This window comes from Balaenoptera borealis (genome assembly GCF_965194805.1).
Source record: "Balaenoptera borealis genome assembly, chromosome: 11".
Classification (NCBI taxonomy): Eukaryota; Metazoa; Chordata; class Mammalia; order Artiodactyla; family Balaenopteridae; genus Balaenoptera; species Balaenoptera borealis.
Window position 1 is genome coordinate 93,046,935 of NC_138868.1, and position 16,996 is coordinate 93,063,930.

The 16,996-nt window shown below is 34.6% G+C and overlaps 1 protein-coding gene across 6 annotated transcripts in view; it reads left to right on the top strand.

Moving 5' to 3' along the window:
* The window catches only part of NPAT (nuclear protein, coactivator of histone transcription), a 55,025-nt gene that overhangs the window by 20,345 nt on the left and 17,684 nt on the right, over positions 1 to 16,996 (top strand). For 2 of the 6 annotated variants that reach the window (XM_082343441.1, XM_082343443.1), the window contains exons 3-10: positions 6,844 to 6,904; positions 8,161 to 8,233; positions 10,784 to 10,824; positions 11,345 to 11,569; positions 12,536 to 12,617; positions 13,590 to 13,677; positions 14,381 to 14,472; positions 14,554 to 14,641. In XM_082343441.1, coding sequence (XP_082199567.1) covers positions 6,844 to 6,904; positions 8,161 to 8,233; positions 10,784 to 10,824; positions 11,345 to 11,569; positions 12,536 to 12,617; positions 13,590 to 13,677; positions 14,381 to 14,472; positions 14,554 to 14,641 — 750 coding nt within the window. The other 4 variants (XM_082343444.1, XM_082343445.1, XM_082343442.1 and 1 more) reach the window with 4 other exon arrangements.

Here is a 16,996-nt window from a genome sequence, read left to right on the forward strand (position 1 = left end):
TAATCTTGCCAGGTAGAGTATTCTTGGTTGTTCGGTTATTTTTTCCAGCACTTTCAATATGTTGTGCCAGTCACTTCTGGCATGTGAAGTTTCTGCTGAAAAATCCTGATCATCTTATAGGGGTTCTCTTGTATGTAACTAGTTGTTTTTCACTTGCTGCTTTTAAGATTCTCTGTTTCTCTTTAACTTTTGACATTTAAATTATAATGTGTCTTGGTGTGGGTCTTTTTCGGTTCATTTTGTATGGGACTCTTTGCTTTCTGTATTTGGATGTCTTTTCCTTTGACAAGTTAGGGAAGTTTTCAGCCATTATTTCTTCAAATAGGCTTTCTATTTTCTCTCTCACTCTTCTCCTTCTGGAATCCCTATTATGGGAATGTTAGTGTGCATGACGTTGTCCCAGAGATCCCTTAAACTATCCTCATTTTTTTTCAATCTTTTCTGTTTTAATTGGGTGATTTCTACTACCTTGTCTTCCAGATTGCTGATCCATTCTTCTTTATTCTCTAATCTGTTGATTGTCTGTAGTGTTATTTTCACTTCAGTTATTGTATTCTTCAGTTCTCATTGGTTCTTTTTTATATTTTCTCTTTGTTGAAGTTCTCACTTGAGTTCATCAATTCTTCTCCCAAGTTCAGTGAGCATCTTTATGATTATTACTTTAATCTCTTTAGCTGGTAAATTGCTAATCTCTGTTTTGTTTAGTTCTTTTTCTGAGGTTTTATCTTGTTTTGTTTGGAAGGTATTCCTTTGTCTCTTCATTTTGCCTAGCTCTCTGTATTTGTTTCTATGTATTCTGGTCTTGAAAGAGTGGGCTTATGTAGAAGGTGTCCGGTGGGCTCAGTGGTAGAATCCTCCTGTCACCAGAGCCAGGTGCTCCAGGGGTATCCATTGTGTGGGCTGTGTGCACCTTCCTGTTGTGGTTGGGCCACAGCTGCTGTGGGTGTGGTGGTGGGCAGGGCTATCCTTCAAACTGGGGGTCTGAGGCCTAGCCACTACTGCTGCCAGCTTGCTGATGTGCAGTACTGGCCCCTTGGAGTAGGAGCACAGGTACCACTTAAGTAGTGTTGTGGAAGACTAATCCAAACAGTTCTTAAAAAGGATATGTTCAAGGACTCACATTACTCGACCTTAAGACTTACTAACCAGCAATAGTAATCAGGATTGAGTGGCATTAGGAGATAGTTAGGCATAAGATCAGTGGAACAAATTAGAGAGTCCAAATGTGATTTTTTGACAAAAGCACAAAGGCAATTCACTAGAGAAAGCATAATCTTAACAACAAGTGGTGATGGAACAATTAGACATCCAGATTTTAAAAAAAAGAAGAAGAAGAACCTTTACACATACTTCATACAAAAATTAACCAACAGTGGATAATAGATCAAAATGTAGAACATAGAACTATAAGAGTTCCAGAAGAAAACATAGGAGAAACTGTGCAATCTTGGTTTTGGTAATGAATTTTTAGACAAGCTAAAAACACTGACTAAAAAATGAAAATTTGATAAATTCAACTTTATAAAAATTTAAAATTTTTGCTCTATAAGAGACAATATTAAAAGAATGACAAGCCATAAGCTAGGAGAAAATATTTGCAGCTCTGAAAAAGGGATTGTGCCCAGAATATATAGGAAGCTTTTTTTTTTTTTAACTGAATTTTTCTTTAGTGGGCAAGAGAGCTGAAGACCTTTCCCCAAAGAAAATATAGGAATGGCAATAAGCCTGTGAAAAAAATACTCCACATTGTTAGTCATTAGGAAAATGAAAATTAATATCCCAATCAGATACTGATACATACATATTAGAATGACTACTATAAAAAACAATTTTTAAAGTTTGTCAGATTCTTGGTGGCAAAGATGCAGAGCAACAAAAACTCTTACTCATTGCTGATGACAATGCAAAATCATACAGCCGCTTTGCAAAACAGATTGGCAGTTGTTTATAAAGTTAAACAACTGGGCCGCACGTGACCCAGCATTCATACAACCAGATATTTACCCAAGTAAATTGAAAAACTTATATTCACACAAAAACTTACATGCTCATGTTTTTCTGTGGTGGTCAAAAACTGAAAATAACCAAGATGTCTTTCAGCAAGTGAATGAATAAGCAAACTGGTACATTCCTACTAGTAAGCAGTAAAAAGCAGCACTATTGATTCATATAATAACATGAATGAATCTTAAACTCTTCTGAATTCTTCTAAATTAGCAACTTTAACAAGTAAATTAATATATTATAGATAATGGGAGCGAGGTTTCTCACTCTGTGAGAAAGAAAGTACAAATAAGAATAAGAATGAGACCTGTAGCGTTAAATTATATAGTCAGAGATATCAGTATGAAGTTATGTTTATTTTAATATATGTACAGTTATATACAGAAATACAGATTTTTTTGTATATGTGGATTAGCATACCTGTGTGTTTGTGTAGCTCTGTGTGCTGTGGGGGCCTAGCTGCAGTAATACCCTAGTAACTACAAGCAAATCTACCACCCAAATTTTTACTTCTCATGGTTCTGGAGGCTGGAAAGACCAAGATCAAGTGCCCCTGTTTCAGTTCCTGGTGAAGGCTGTCTTCCTGGCTTATAAACGACCACCTTTTTGCTGTGACCGCACATGAATTTATGTGGACATAATTCATTGTATAGCATTCATTCAGCAATTGTTTTTTTAGCTACTAAAAATAAAGCAAGGTATAATGATCAAGTTAGTATTAGGTGTATCCCTTAACTTCTCAGACTTTAAATAACACAGAAGCTACTGTACCACAAGCAACTCTATGTCACTAAAATGGACAACCTAGAAGAAATGGATGAATTCTTAGAAAGGTGCAATCTCCCAAGACTGAACTAGGAGGAAATAGAAAATATGAACAGACCAGGGACTTTCGTAGTAGTGCAGTGGTTAAGAATCCACCTGCCAATGCAGGGGACACGGGTTCGAGCCCTGGTCTGGGAAGATCCCACATGCTGCAGAGCAACTAAGCCTGTGCACCACAACTACTGAGCCTGCGCTCTAGAGCCCATGAGCCACAACTACTGAGCCCACGCACCACAACTACTGAAGCCCACGCACCTTGAGCCCGTGCTCCACAACAACAGAACCACCGCAATGAGAAGCCCACAAACCACAATGAAGAGTAGCCCCCGCTCTCTGCAACTAGAGAAAGCCCGCACACAGCAACGAAGACCCAACGCAGCCAAAAATAAATAAATAGATTAATTTAAAAAAAAAAGTGAACAGACCAATCACAAGTAATGAAATTGAAACTGACTAAAACACTCCCAACAAACAAAAATCCAGGACAAGATGGCTTCACAGGTGAATTCTGTCAAACATTTAGAGAAGAGTTACCTATCCTTCTGAAACTATTCCAAAAAATTGCAGAGGAGGGAACATTCCCAAACTCATTCTGTGAGGCCACTATCACCCCGATACCAAAACCAAAGATACCACAAAAAAAAGAAAATTACAGGCCAGTATCACTGATGAACATAGACGCAAAAATTCTCAACAAAATACTAGCAAATCAAATCCAACAATACAGTAAAAGGGATCATACACCATGATCAAGTGAGATTTATCCCAGGGATGCAAGGATTTCCAGTATATACAAATCAATCAGTATGATGCACCACATCAAAAAAGTAAAGAATAAAAACCATATGATATCTCAATAGATGCAGAAACAGCTTTTAACAAAATTCAACACCAATTTATGATAAAAACTCTCCAGAAAGTGGGAATAGAGGGAACCTACCTTGACATAATAAAGGCAGTATCTGACAAAACTACAGCTAACATCATACTCAGCGATGAAAAGCTGAAAGCATTTCCTCTAAGATCAGGAACAAAAACAAGGATGCCCACTCTTGCCACTTTTATTCAACATAGTTTTGGAAGCCCTACCCACAGCAGTCAGAGAAGAAAAAGAAAAGGAATCCAAATTGGAAAAGAAGAAATAAAACTGTCACTGTTTGCAGTTGATGACGACACTATACATAGAAAATCCTAAAGATGCTACCAGGAAACTACTAAACTCTTCAATGAATTCAGTAAAGTTGCAGGATACAAAATTAATACACAGAAATCTCTTGCATTCCTGTACACGAACAACAAAAGATCAGAAAGAGAAATTAAACAAACAATCCCATTTACCATCGCATCAAAAAGAATAAAATACCTAGGCATAAACCTACCTAAGGAGGCAAAAAACCTGTACTCCAAAAACTATAAGATGCTGATGAAAATAAATCAAAGATGACATGAACAGATGGAAAGATATACCATGTTCTTGGATTGGAAGAATGAGTATTGTCAAAATGACTGTACTACCCAAGGCAATCTACAGATTCAGTTCAATCCCTATCAAATTACCAATGGCATTTTTCACAGGACTAGAACAAAAAATGTTTTAATTTGTATGGAGACACAAAAGACCCCAAATAGCCAAAGCAATCTTGAGAAAGAAAACCGGAGCTGGAGGAATCAGGCTTCCTGACTTTAAACTATATTACAAAGCTATAGTCATCAAAGCAGTATGGTACTGGCACAAATACAGAAATACAGATCAGTGGAACAGGATAGAAAGCCCAGAAATAAACCCACACATTTATGGTCTATTAATTTACGACAGAGGAGGCAAGATTATACAATGGAGGAAAGACAGTCTCTTCAATAAGTGGTGCTGGGAAAACTGGACAGCTACATGTAAAAGAATGAAATTAGCACACTCTCTAATACAAATACATACAAAAAAATAAACTCAAAATGGATTAAAGACCTAAATGTAAGGCGGGATACTATAAAACTCCTAGAGGAAAACATAGGCAGAACACTCTTTGATATAAATTGCAACAATGTTATTTTGGACCCATCTCCTAGAGTTATGGAAATAAAAACAGTAATAGACAAATGGGACCTAGTTAAACTCAAAAGGTTTTGCACAGCAAAGAGAACCATAAAGAAAATGAAAAGACAGTCCACAGAATGGGAGAAAATATTTGCAAATGATGCGACCGACAAGGGATTAATCTCCAAAATTTACAAACAGCTCATGCAGCTCAATATCAAAAGAATGAACGATGCAATCAAAAGATGGGCAGAAGCCCTAAATAGACATTTCTCCAAAGAAGACATACAGATTGCTAAGAGGCACATGAAAAGATGCTCAGCATCGCTGATTATTAGAGAAATGCAAATCAAAACTATAATGAGATATCACTTCACACCAGTCAGAATGGCCATCGTCAGAAAGTCTACAAATGAATGCTGGAGAGAGTGTGAAGAAAAGGGAACCCTCCTACACTGTTGGTGGGAAGGTAAATTTGTACAGCCACTATGGAGAACAGTATGGAGGTTCCTTAAAAAACTAAAAACAGCTACCATATGATCCAGCAATCCCACTCCTGGACATGTATCTGGAGAAAAACGTGGTTCGGAAGGATACATGCACTCCAATGTTCATTTCAACGCTTTTTACAATAGGCAAGGCATGGAAGCAACCTAAATGTCCATCAGCAGATGCATGGATAAAGAAGATGTGGTACATATATACTATGGAATGTTAGCCATTAAAACGAATGAAATAATGCCATTTGCAGCAACATGGATGGACCTGGAGATTATCGTACTAAGTGAAGTAAGTCAGACGGAGAAAGACAAATATATCACTTACATGCGGAATCTTTTAAAAAATGATATAAATGAACTTTTTTACAAAACAGAAACAGACTCACAGAGAACGAACTTATGGTTACCAGGGTGGGGAGGGGAGGAGGAGGGATTGATTGGGAGTTTTGGATTGACATGTACACTCTGCTATATTTAAACTAGATAACCAACAGTGACCTACTATATAGCACAGGCGACTTTGCTCAATATTCTATAATAACCTACATGGGGAAAGAATTTGAAAAAGAATAGATACATGTATATATATAACTGAAAAATTTTGCTGTACATCTGAAACTAACACAACATTGTTAATCAACTATACTCTAATATAAAATTAAAAAATTTTTTTAAATGACACAGAAGAATAAAATAGGGATCTGCTATGAAAGTTCAGGAGGGGGAAGGGAAGTAATCACCTATGTGTTAGACATTGTCTTAGATACGTTACATTTATCATCAATCTTCACCACAAAAGATTGTATTAATTAAGAAGTCATATGTCTTAAGTCATTAGGAAGTCATTTCTATATATGAAAGTAAGCCTTAGAAAATCTGGGTGATTTTTCACACATGCAGTAAATGTTGAACTTAAAACCAGAACTGTCTGCTCTAAAAATCCTTGGCTCTCCTCCCTGTTCTATTATATGACCTCAAACTTGAGGTAATAAAAGCCTGCCCTTTAATTACTGATAGGAATGGGGGCAGTGGGGAATGACTTTATGAGATGATAGAAGTTAAAATAGCAAGGTACTGATCCTTGGGAAGGATATCTCTTACACTCAATTTTTTTTACTTTGTTCTTTGGCAAGTTCACGTGGCATTCAGGATAGAAAGGGCAGATTAGGAGTGGGTCCTCATTTGTGTGACTGGATCCCTATCTCCAGCTGAAAACTGCATTCCTGCCATTGTACTATCTTAGCTAAAGAAACATAGTCACAATATCTTATTCAAACAGACAAGGTTCTTTACCCTTAGAAGATTTGATTCACCCGCTGACAAGCGACTGTTTCCATCTATGATGACCTGCTCTTCACCATTTCTTTATCATCTGCTCTGTAATCCAGATCTTTTATTAACTTTTATGGTGAAATATTTTGTAGTGGGAAATTATTGGTAGTATTATTTGGTTTTGGTAATGCTTGATCTTTTTCTTTTCAGTCTTTATTTGGAAAAAATTTGACAACAATTTTGAATGAATATGTAGCTATGAAAGCAAAAGGTAAGAATTCAGGTTCAGGGATTTTTTTGTCAGTTTTATACAGCATTTATCTAATTTTTTTAATTAGAAATAATTTTTAAAGGATATTAATACTTCTTAAAAGCCATAAGAAAACTTGTGTCAACTATGATGAGGTAAAATTTACTGTGAAATATCTAATTAAATAGTTCATTTTTATTGAGTGGTAAGTATAAAATAACACTTTCCTAAATTCGTGTCTTAAGGAGAAAGTTAGATTTATTCTCTCATATTGGTTATTTCTGTAGTTTACAACATGTTAAGAAAAGACTCAGCAGTAAAGAATTAGTGTAAATGATAACATTTTTTTAAAAAGCTTAACATTGTACTGTCTATTGCAGCATTGTGCTATGTGCTTTCATAGGTTTTATCTCAGTCCTTAAAATAATCCAGTTAGAGTTGTCGATTGTTTAGACCTGTTCTTAAGTATCAGAAAATTGAGGATTAGAGAAGCCAGATAACTTTTCCAAGATCACAAAACTAGAAACTGTAGAGGGTAATAAGCCTAGAAGTTCAGGGCCTAAAGGTTTTCTTTTCCTAAACTATTTTAACTATCTTACAGGAATGTTTAATGTGTAAATGACCTCAGAAACAATATGTTATTGCAATACAAAGGTTTATATCCCACTTTTATGTTGGGTAGCTTTCTCTGCTTTGAGCTTTTATAAGTATATAGTAAAGAATTTAAATACCTTATGAATTTCCTATCATTGTGGCTTTAGAACACATCCTGAAAAAGACTAATTAGTCCTTAGGAATTTTACCTGTAATTCTGAGTAGTTGCTGAGCAATCACGGTGATTTGCACATGAAAACATTGGATGTAGACAACTAATTTCCACACTCACAGGGGTTTGTATAATTTTATAAATTTAATTTATAAATCAAATTATTTTAATTTACTTTCAAATGTCACATGATAAATAGAAGAAAGATTTAAAATAGTTTGTCTTTTATATTTCAAAGAAAATATAAAATTATTGATCTAAAAAACCTTCATAGTTTTCACAAGTTTCCTCTTCCATCGTATTGTATCTGATTCTTAATGGCTTGAGCAAAGAAAGCAGCCTCGTTGTAGCTTTGTAGGTCTTTTACAAGATAGGTTTATTTCTCATTTCCCAACAAAATGTCAACAGCTGAGAGATAAGTTTTCCTTATTGATTTTCTGTGTCTGTTCAAATTAAATGATGAATTTTCTCCAACTGTATTTATTATGAAACGTTTCCTCTTATGATTTAGAAACATCAAATGATGTCCCAGCAATTTTGTCATCTCTGTGGAAGAAGTTAGACCATACACTTTCTCAGATCAGGTAATAAAAAGCTTATACAATAAGCTTATCAGAATGTGCATAATGATTTTGGAATGCAAGTGCGTGTAAGAATCGCTTCACATATAAATCTTATGACCCACACTGTGCATTTATATAATACTGATCTAATTTTGAAATTATAGGTTATTGATATTTCTTTGTCTTTGATTGAATAATTTGAAATAAATTGCATACTTTAATAAAATGTTTAGAAATGAGGAAATTAATGGCACTCCCAGGTTCCCATAACAATTTAGAGGCAGATCTCTGGCTGAATACAAATCTCGTCCCAGTCTTGGTGAATGCAAATCTCCTAACATGGGCCCCATGTGACTTCCCTTATACAGTTGTATCTTCATTACACATGCAGAAAATTGATAATGTGGAATCCGTGCCTCCTTTGTTCTTCCCTTATAAAGAAACAAACTTGAATAGTAATACTTCTGAATCTTCTGCTTTTAGAATTTTCACATGGGACTAATATCTGCCTTCTACATATGTCAGAGCCTTGGAATGCCAGTTTCACCATCCTTAGAATAAGTATCAATTTTAGAATATATCTTATTTAACTGGAGTCTAGTATGAAAACCATAGTTTCTTATGCTTCTCCGACAGCTACAAGTGAATACCCCACTTAAGGAGGGGCCTTGTTTCTTTCCTCAGTTTAAACTGCTAGAATGGCTCCAAATGCTTTCTGTGTAACTCTGTACCACATCTCATTTGGTAGTCTTACCTCTTTTTTTTTTTTTTTTTTTTGGCTGCTTTGGGTCTTTGTTGCTGCGCACGGGCTTTCTCTAGTTGCGGGAAGCCGGGGCTACTCTTTGTTGTGGCGCGTGGGCTTCTCACTGAGGTGGCTTCTCTTTTTTTTTTTTTAACGTCTTTATTGGAGTATAATTGCTTTACAATGGTGTGTTAGTTTCTGCTTTATAACAAAGTGAATCAGCTATACATATATCCCCATATCTCCTCCCTCTTGCGTCTCCCTCCCACCCTCCCTATCCCACCCCTCTAGGTGGTCACAAAGCGCCAACCTGATCTCCCTGTGCTATGTGGCTGCTTCCCACTAGCTATCTATTTTACATTTGGTAGTGTATATATGTCCATGCCACTCTCTCACTTCGTCCCAGCTTAGCATTCCCCCTCCCTGTGTCCTCAAGTCCATTCTCTACGTCTGCGTCTTTATTCCTGTCCTGCCTCTAGGTTCTTCAGAACCTTTTTTTTGGTTTTTGTTTTAGATTCCATATATATGTGTTAGCATACGGTATTTTTTTTTCTCTTTCTGACTTACTTCACTCTGTATGACAGACTCTAGGTCCATCCAGAGGTGGCTTCTCTTGTTGCGGAGCACCGGCTCTAGGAGCATGGGCTTCTATAGTTGCAGCACGCTGGCTCAGTAGTTGCAGTGTGCGGGCTCTAGGGCGTGTGGGCTTCATTGTGGCGCACGGGCTTAGTTGCTCCGTGGCATGTGGGATCTTCCTGGACCAAGGGTCGAACCTGTGTCCCCTGCATTGGCAGGCAGATTCCTAACCACTGCGCTACCAGGGAAGGCCCAGTAGTCTTGCTCTTATTCCCCTTTCCTGACCCTCATCTTTCCTCCCCTTGCAAACATCCTCAAAGACATTCACAGTTTAATTAACACCTATGAATATTTATAAGTTACTGCAACATTTTATTGACAAGGTATTACATAAAAAAAGAAGGCTCTTAGCCAGGTGTTCTCCAAGATTGGTTCGTGTGCTATTAAAACTGCTTATTCAGGACTTCCCCGGCAGTCCAGTGGTTAAGACTCTGCCTTCCAATGCAGGGGACGTCGGTTCAATCCCTGCTCAGGGAACTAAGGTCCTGCATGCCATGGGGTGCAGCAAAAAAAAGAAAAAAAGCGCTTATTCAATTCAGTAAGTTTTGTGGCTCTTGTTGGTAGCGATTTATTTGACAGATTTTTGAGGACAATGGCACAGTGTCTGACTGTTTACAAAATATCAATACATGGGTAACTTCAGTTCATACTAAAAGGAGAATCAGCTTGTATTGTGAATTTTCTTATCTGTTTGCTTTGTTCCTTCTTTAGAGCTTCCATGAAGTAATGTCATAGTCATAAATTTGATGAAAGCAGGATCTCCTTTGAAATCAACTTGGATTCTGAAGTATTTATGTATGGAGTTATATGTAAAATCAGAATTTCTCTGGGAAGGCATCTCTATAGTTATAAAAGATAACTGATAATTGTAAAATATTATAGCTTTCTTAAATATATTGAGTTCCTAAATTCAAGTCAAATTGTACTCATAGTGGGATGTCAAGGCTCTGTAATGCTTATTGCATTGGATAGAAACTTGATTATTAAAATTATGTGTGTGTGTATGTTTATATGCCACTATTTTTCTCCTAAAGCAAATAAGATTTGGTTACCTAGAAAAAGTGCTTATCTTTTTTGTCTGAGAGAGATTTCTTGCCTTTTAACTCATAATTTACTTCAGGTCTGACTGTAACTAAATCAGAATGTATTTGGCAACAGAAGTTTTTTAATGTCAAACTACTTTTGTTTATTAGGAGCATGCAAAGTTCCCCAGGGTTTGCTGCCAATCAGAGAGGTTGGTATTCAACTTTAAACTATAAATAATGTTCAGAATTACTTTAAACTCAAACTTACTGTCAGATGAACATTTTAGTTAACAATACATGTATAATAAGTTTATATTTTGTTTAAACTACTGCTTTTCTAAGTACTGTTATCATATTAGGAAATAATATTTTCATTTATTGTAAAAATATGCATTTTAAATATTCCTTATTTTTCTCATTGGCTCTCATGTATTCACATCTTTTAATTCTCATTCCATAAGTCTTTTTCCTAGTTTGTGGAGATGTTATCAGTGTGAATTATTACAGAAGAAATGTATTCTTGGATTTTTAAAGTTTGAATGTACTCAATTTTAGTTTGTTTCTTTTGAAATTATCACGTAAACTTAGTTGATATTTTTAAGGGCTGTTTTTCAGTCTGTAGATCCACCATGTTAAATATGTAGTAGAACACATATCATGTAAACTTCTTAAAATGCCCAAACTACTCTGACATTGAGTTATTTTTTTTTAAATGCTCATGTGTTTCAGCCCGAACAAGAAGTGGAATTGCAGAAATCAAACGGCAGAGAAGGCTTGCATCTCAAGCAGCTCCTGTCAGTTCAGAGTTGCTGACTTTACCATATCTTTCAGGGCAATTTACTAATTCTCCTTTGACAGCTACACAAGTTATTCGGCCAGCTGGCCAGATTTCAGCTCCTTTGAGGTCAAATTTTGTAGTGGTCAACCATTCACAGTCACAAGACACTATGACCCGTAAGTTTACATTTTGCACTCTTAAATTTTGTTTTTAATCACACTGTATAAATGAGATGATGTGCTAATGTCTTTCTTTATATTCATGGTATAAAATTATAGCAAAAAGTAGATAAGAGGCTAGAAGTAGAATAGACTTTAGGTAAATCTGCCATTAAATATGCATATTATTAAATCTATGAGACATTTTAATCTAGGATTCTTCTTATGTCTGTTCTAGCTGAAGTCCAACCTTGAACTCTGTTCTAGTTCTCAGTTCTCTTCATTGATAGAAAAGACCCTGTTAATTGATTTTAAAAGGAATACGCATTATATTTCACCACCTTCTTATCTTTGTTCATGGTAGTCTGTCCTGCTGGAATGAGGAATGTTTTTCCATCTCTACCTGTTGAAAATCCTGCATATTCCTGGCTGAATCTTAGAGCTAGGGATAAACTTAGAGATCATCTGATACTTCTTGCTTCTTATATACTTGAAATTATTATAAACATATGATATTAAGAGGCAAAAGGCTAGTTAATAACAGAATTGGGGTTAGAACTGAGGTGCCACCTCTCAGTTCTTAGACCAGTCTCCTTTCTCTTCTGCACAGGTAAAATATATTGACATCCACTATGTTCTCCCTTATTTCCATCTTTTCTCCAACCTCTTTAACACCTCTGGGTAAAAACACTTACCCAGTACACTTAGTTTATATTTCTTATAATTATTCTGTTCTGCCATGATATTTTTTGTTGAGAGTATTCTGTATACTGTACTTTGTATTTTATCATAAAACCTTAAGAGACTATGTTTTATATATCTTAATATCTTCTACAGTGCCTTGCACAGAGTAGGCACTCAGTGTATACTAACTGAATTTAATATAAAATAATAATCACTTTGTAGTGCTATTTATTTCATTAATTCAAGTATAGAAAACTATTCAGTTTCCTTGACTTACTGCTTTGTTCTCTTGAAATACAGCTGGAGAGGCTTTAAATATCATTCCTGGTCCTCAGGAAAGGAAAACTCATGCCAGTTTAATGTCTCCTGGTAGACGCAAAAGGTAAATGTCTTTTAAAAGGACAAGTTTCCAATAACCTTCCAAAAAAAAAAATTACACCACGATATTTACATTGTGAATAAGGTAACAAGATTGCATTAAGTAGTTGAGACTATTTACTATTATATCCATTTCAAAACACTTTTTTTTTTTTTCACATTCTATCCACCCTGAAATCATGTTGTGTTTTGTAATCACTGACCTAATCACTGTTTCATTAGAAATATCTTTTTTCTATAGTGGTATAGAAAGGTATATCTAAAATTGATGTTAGCTCAGATTTTTTGAAATAAGCATTCTTTTAAACAAATATAATATCTGCATGTTTTAAGGTCTACAAACACATATTTAAAGTTCTAAATCGATGGTTAAAAACTCTTCTCAGGGACATTCTCTGAGAAAAGTTTCTTTCTGTCCTATTTAGCCCATGTGTCTTTGTTTGAAGGATATTTCAGAAAAGAGAGATAATAGTTTAAAATGTTTTTTCTGTTTTCTCAACTGCCATGCCATGGGTATTTTTGTTGGAATTTTTACTGTTGATTGTCTCTCATTCAAGGCTGACCTCATCCTCCTTTATGGCAAGGTTTCTCACTTAACCACCTAAAACAATAGAACTAATATAATAGTATCTAACATTTATAAGAACCTTGACCTTTTTATAAAGTCTTTACATATACTTTATTTTTACTGAATTCTTTCATAAACCCAATAAGGCAGTTGGTTTTATCCCATTATAGAGTGGGTCAGAGGGTACCTTGCTACAGACCATATAGCTAATAAGTAATAAAGCTAAGCCTCAAATTCATTTCTTAATTCAAGTCTATTAATGCTTTTCAACTCTACTGCCCTTTGTTGCTACCACAAATAGAGAAAATATCTTTTCCACCATGATCTTAAGATTTGTCTTTACATGTAATTATCATTGAATTGGTTATTCATACTAGTTAAAAGACAAACTTTTAAAATGTGTTTCAGTGAATCTCAAAGGAAAAGTATCACTTTGTCTGGGCCTCATTCAACAATACGGAATTTCCAGGATCCAAATACATTTGCAGTAGAAAAAGTAAGTGACCTTCCCAAACTTTGCAACTTAAGATATTCCTGAGTTTATAACTATTGATATATACACAAATATATATATATGTATATTTAGATTATGTGTGTGTTTGTGTGTGTAAAATACAGTATTTCTATAAGACTTCAGTAGAGGGAGTTCCTTGGCAGTCCAGTGGTTAGGACTCCGTGCTTCCACTGTAGGGGTTCAATCCCTAATTGGGGAACTAAGATCTTGGAAGCCACACAGCGTGGCCAGAAAAAAGACTGCAGTAGAATTGCCTTGGGATAGACTGTAGTGAAATTTAACAGTAGCAGACAGTCCAGTCAGAATAGATAACATGTGCAAATGCACCAGGTAAGAAACAGAAGTGTGTTTACGAAACTGTAAATACATCATTGTTGCTGGATTATGCAGTATAATAGGGCATTTTTCCTAGGATAGAGACAGGTTATTAAAAATCTTGTATGAAAAGCTAAAGAGTTTGGAACAGTATTCTGTAGTCAGTGAAGAAAGAGCTGGTGAAGGATCTGTGAAAACACTTGTAAGTGGTTAACGTATACTAGTCAGGTGTTAATATCGAGGGAGCCACCATAACTTTTTGAGTTTCCACCTAGATTTATTAAAACTATCCAGCTTCCATTGATTCTTTTTAAATAAATAACATAATACTCTATCCTGTGCTTTTGCTAATATTGACTTTGTTTTCCAGCAAATGGTTATTGAAAATGCTCGAGAAAAAATATTAAGCAACAAATCTCTTCAAGAAAAGCTTGCAGAAAACATTAATAAATTTTTGACTAGGTAAGCTGTTTGTGTTTAAAATACGTAATTGTTTTTGCCTAATTGAGAACTATGCTAAAAATTTTCCTTTCTGTATTACAGTGACAACAATATTGCTCAAGTACCTAAGCAAACAGATAGCAACCCTAGTGAACCAGAGACTTCAATTGATGAACTCCTGGGACTTCAGGTATGGGTAAGGGTGTGTGTGTGTTTGTGTGTGTGTGGTACATATATTCATAGTTAAAACTGATGGTATTCCTGTTTCATTTCAAAACCATTACTAACAGATGTATAAAATGATTTAAAATAATAATTAAATTATAAATTTCCTTCATTATCCAAATGTAATCTGTACCTGAAAATGTGTTACTGAATTTTCAAGGTCAAAATTGCATTTTTTTTTCCAGTTTTATTGAAAAATAATTGATATCTCTCACTGTATAAGTTTAAGGCATACAATATGATGATTTGATTTACATATATTAAAATTGCGTTATTTAGATGGTAAAAGTAGTAAGACATTCCTAACCATCTAATAACTCTAACCAACTCTTCCAGATATCAGTAAAACACTTTTCCTGTATCCATACAACAATGTCATGTATTTCTTAGTATTTAATAATTAAAGATTCATTAGTGGTTATATTTTTGTGCAGTAAGCAGTACTGTACAGTGTATATAAAATAAATTACATTTCTTCTGCACCTGCTACAAACTGTATAAAAGTATAAAGAAATAATGAAATAATATGTTAAAGATACATGATGAATCCAAGTAATATTGAACAAAATAAAATGAACAAGACACTTTAAAAAAGAAAGGTTACTTTTGGCAGTGGAAGCGCACATTCTTAACCACTGGACCGCCGGGGAAATCCCACAGAGAGCTTTTTATTTTTATTGTTCTCCTTGGCTATTCAATTTTACTGTTATTGAATTATGGTCAGAAAATCTGTACCTTTTATTTTTTTTAGAATTTGCTGAGGTTTTATCTGTTACCCAAGTTTTGAAAAATATATGGACATTTAAAAAGAAATTGCTATTAATTATATGAGATCCAGTGGTTTGTGTGTGTGTGTGTGTGTGTGTGTTTCTGTTTATTTACTTATATTAGTCTATGGAAGTCACTAGTGACTAAGAAAAGTGTGTTAAAGTCTCCCCTTACTATTTTGTTTCAATTAGTTTATCCTTTTATTTCCTGCAATTTTTACTTTATCTATTTAGATGCTATATATTTCGGTATATAAAAATGAATAAAACGTATATTTTAATTTTGAAAAAAAAAAAAAAAAAAAAAAAAAAAAAAAGAAAGGTTACTAACTAAATGAATAATGGTGAGATTTATTGCTAAGAGAAGGAAGATAGGGGCTATAGTCACTTGCTATTCAGTGAGAGTGAAGATGAAAGAGGGTGAGCTGGTAAAAGAAGAATTTAACAATATGAGTTTTAAGATTTGTCCAGGTGCAAATACCTTTTTGAAGAACAGCTGAGATTTTGGCTATTGCATAGCCTTTTACTTGGACTCTCAGATAATACATTCAGTTTTGTTGCTGTGCCACAAAATGAATTCATTATAATGAATTTATGGTAGCAGTTTTCTTTCAGATAATGAATTCTGGGTGAAACCACTGAGGTTTTTTTTCTTTTTGTCAGTTCCTTCAGAATACTTTAAAAAAAAAAAAAATTTTTTTTGATATATTTTCCCAAAGTGAAATTCAGTAAATTTAAGAAAACGTGAAAAGCTTTTGAAAGCAACCTTTAAATTATTTAGCAGTCTTGTTTAAAAAGCTTCTCCTATCTTAATGTTCAACATATCCCGGGTTCTAAATTTTTATAACCTTCAACTCCTTACTTATATTTTCTCCACAAGATACATAGGTACTTACCATAATCAAGACACTCTATTAGATAACTGTGAGAGATTATAAGAAAGTGAAGACACAACACTCTGTTCATGGTGTTCATAATATTGTATGTTGGGGAAAAGTTAAAAATTCAGATTTCAATGACTTTGAAAGTACAGCAATACAAAATGCCCAATGGAGTAGTATATACATAAGCTTCACTAAGAGAACAGAGCCAGTTGTACAAATAGGTGAATTTTTTAAATGTTTTTACGCGTCTTTGTGTCCTTGGGGTAGGCAAGATTTCTTTGGCTACACAAATCGCTAACTGTGTTTTTTTTTAAGACTTCTGTAAAATTCAAAATATCTGCTTGTTAAAAGCATCATTAAAGAAAATTAAAAGGCAAACCACCAAGTACCTTTGGAACATGTATTTCAAGATTCTTTCAATTCTGATTTTTAAAGTTTAGACTGTAATAAGAAATTTACTAGAAAAATGTGTTTCTTCAGCAGTAACTTTTGTAAGAGGGTATGCACCAGTTCATAGTTTGATTAACATTGGATTGTTGGCTCTTGACATTATTTATATTACTGTAAATTTTCAAGTTCATCGATAGAGAAATATTTGTTCAAGCTCCTGGCTTTCTCCTAAATCACATTTCATCGAGAATTATTGATGTTCTCTGTATATCTTCATTG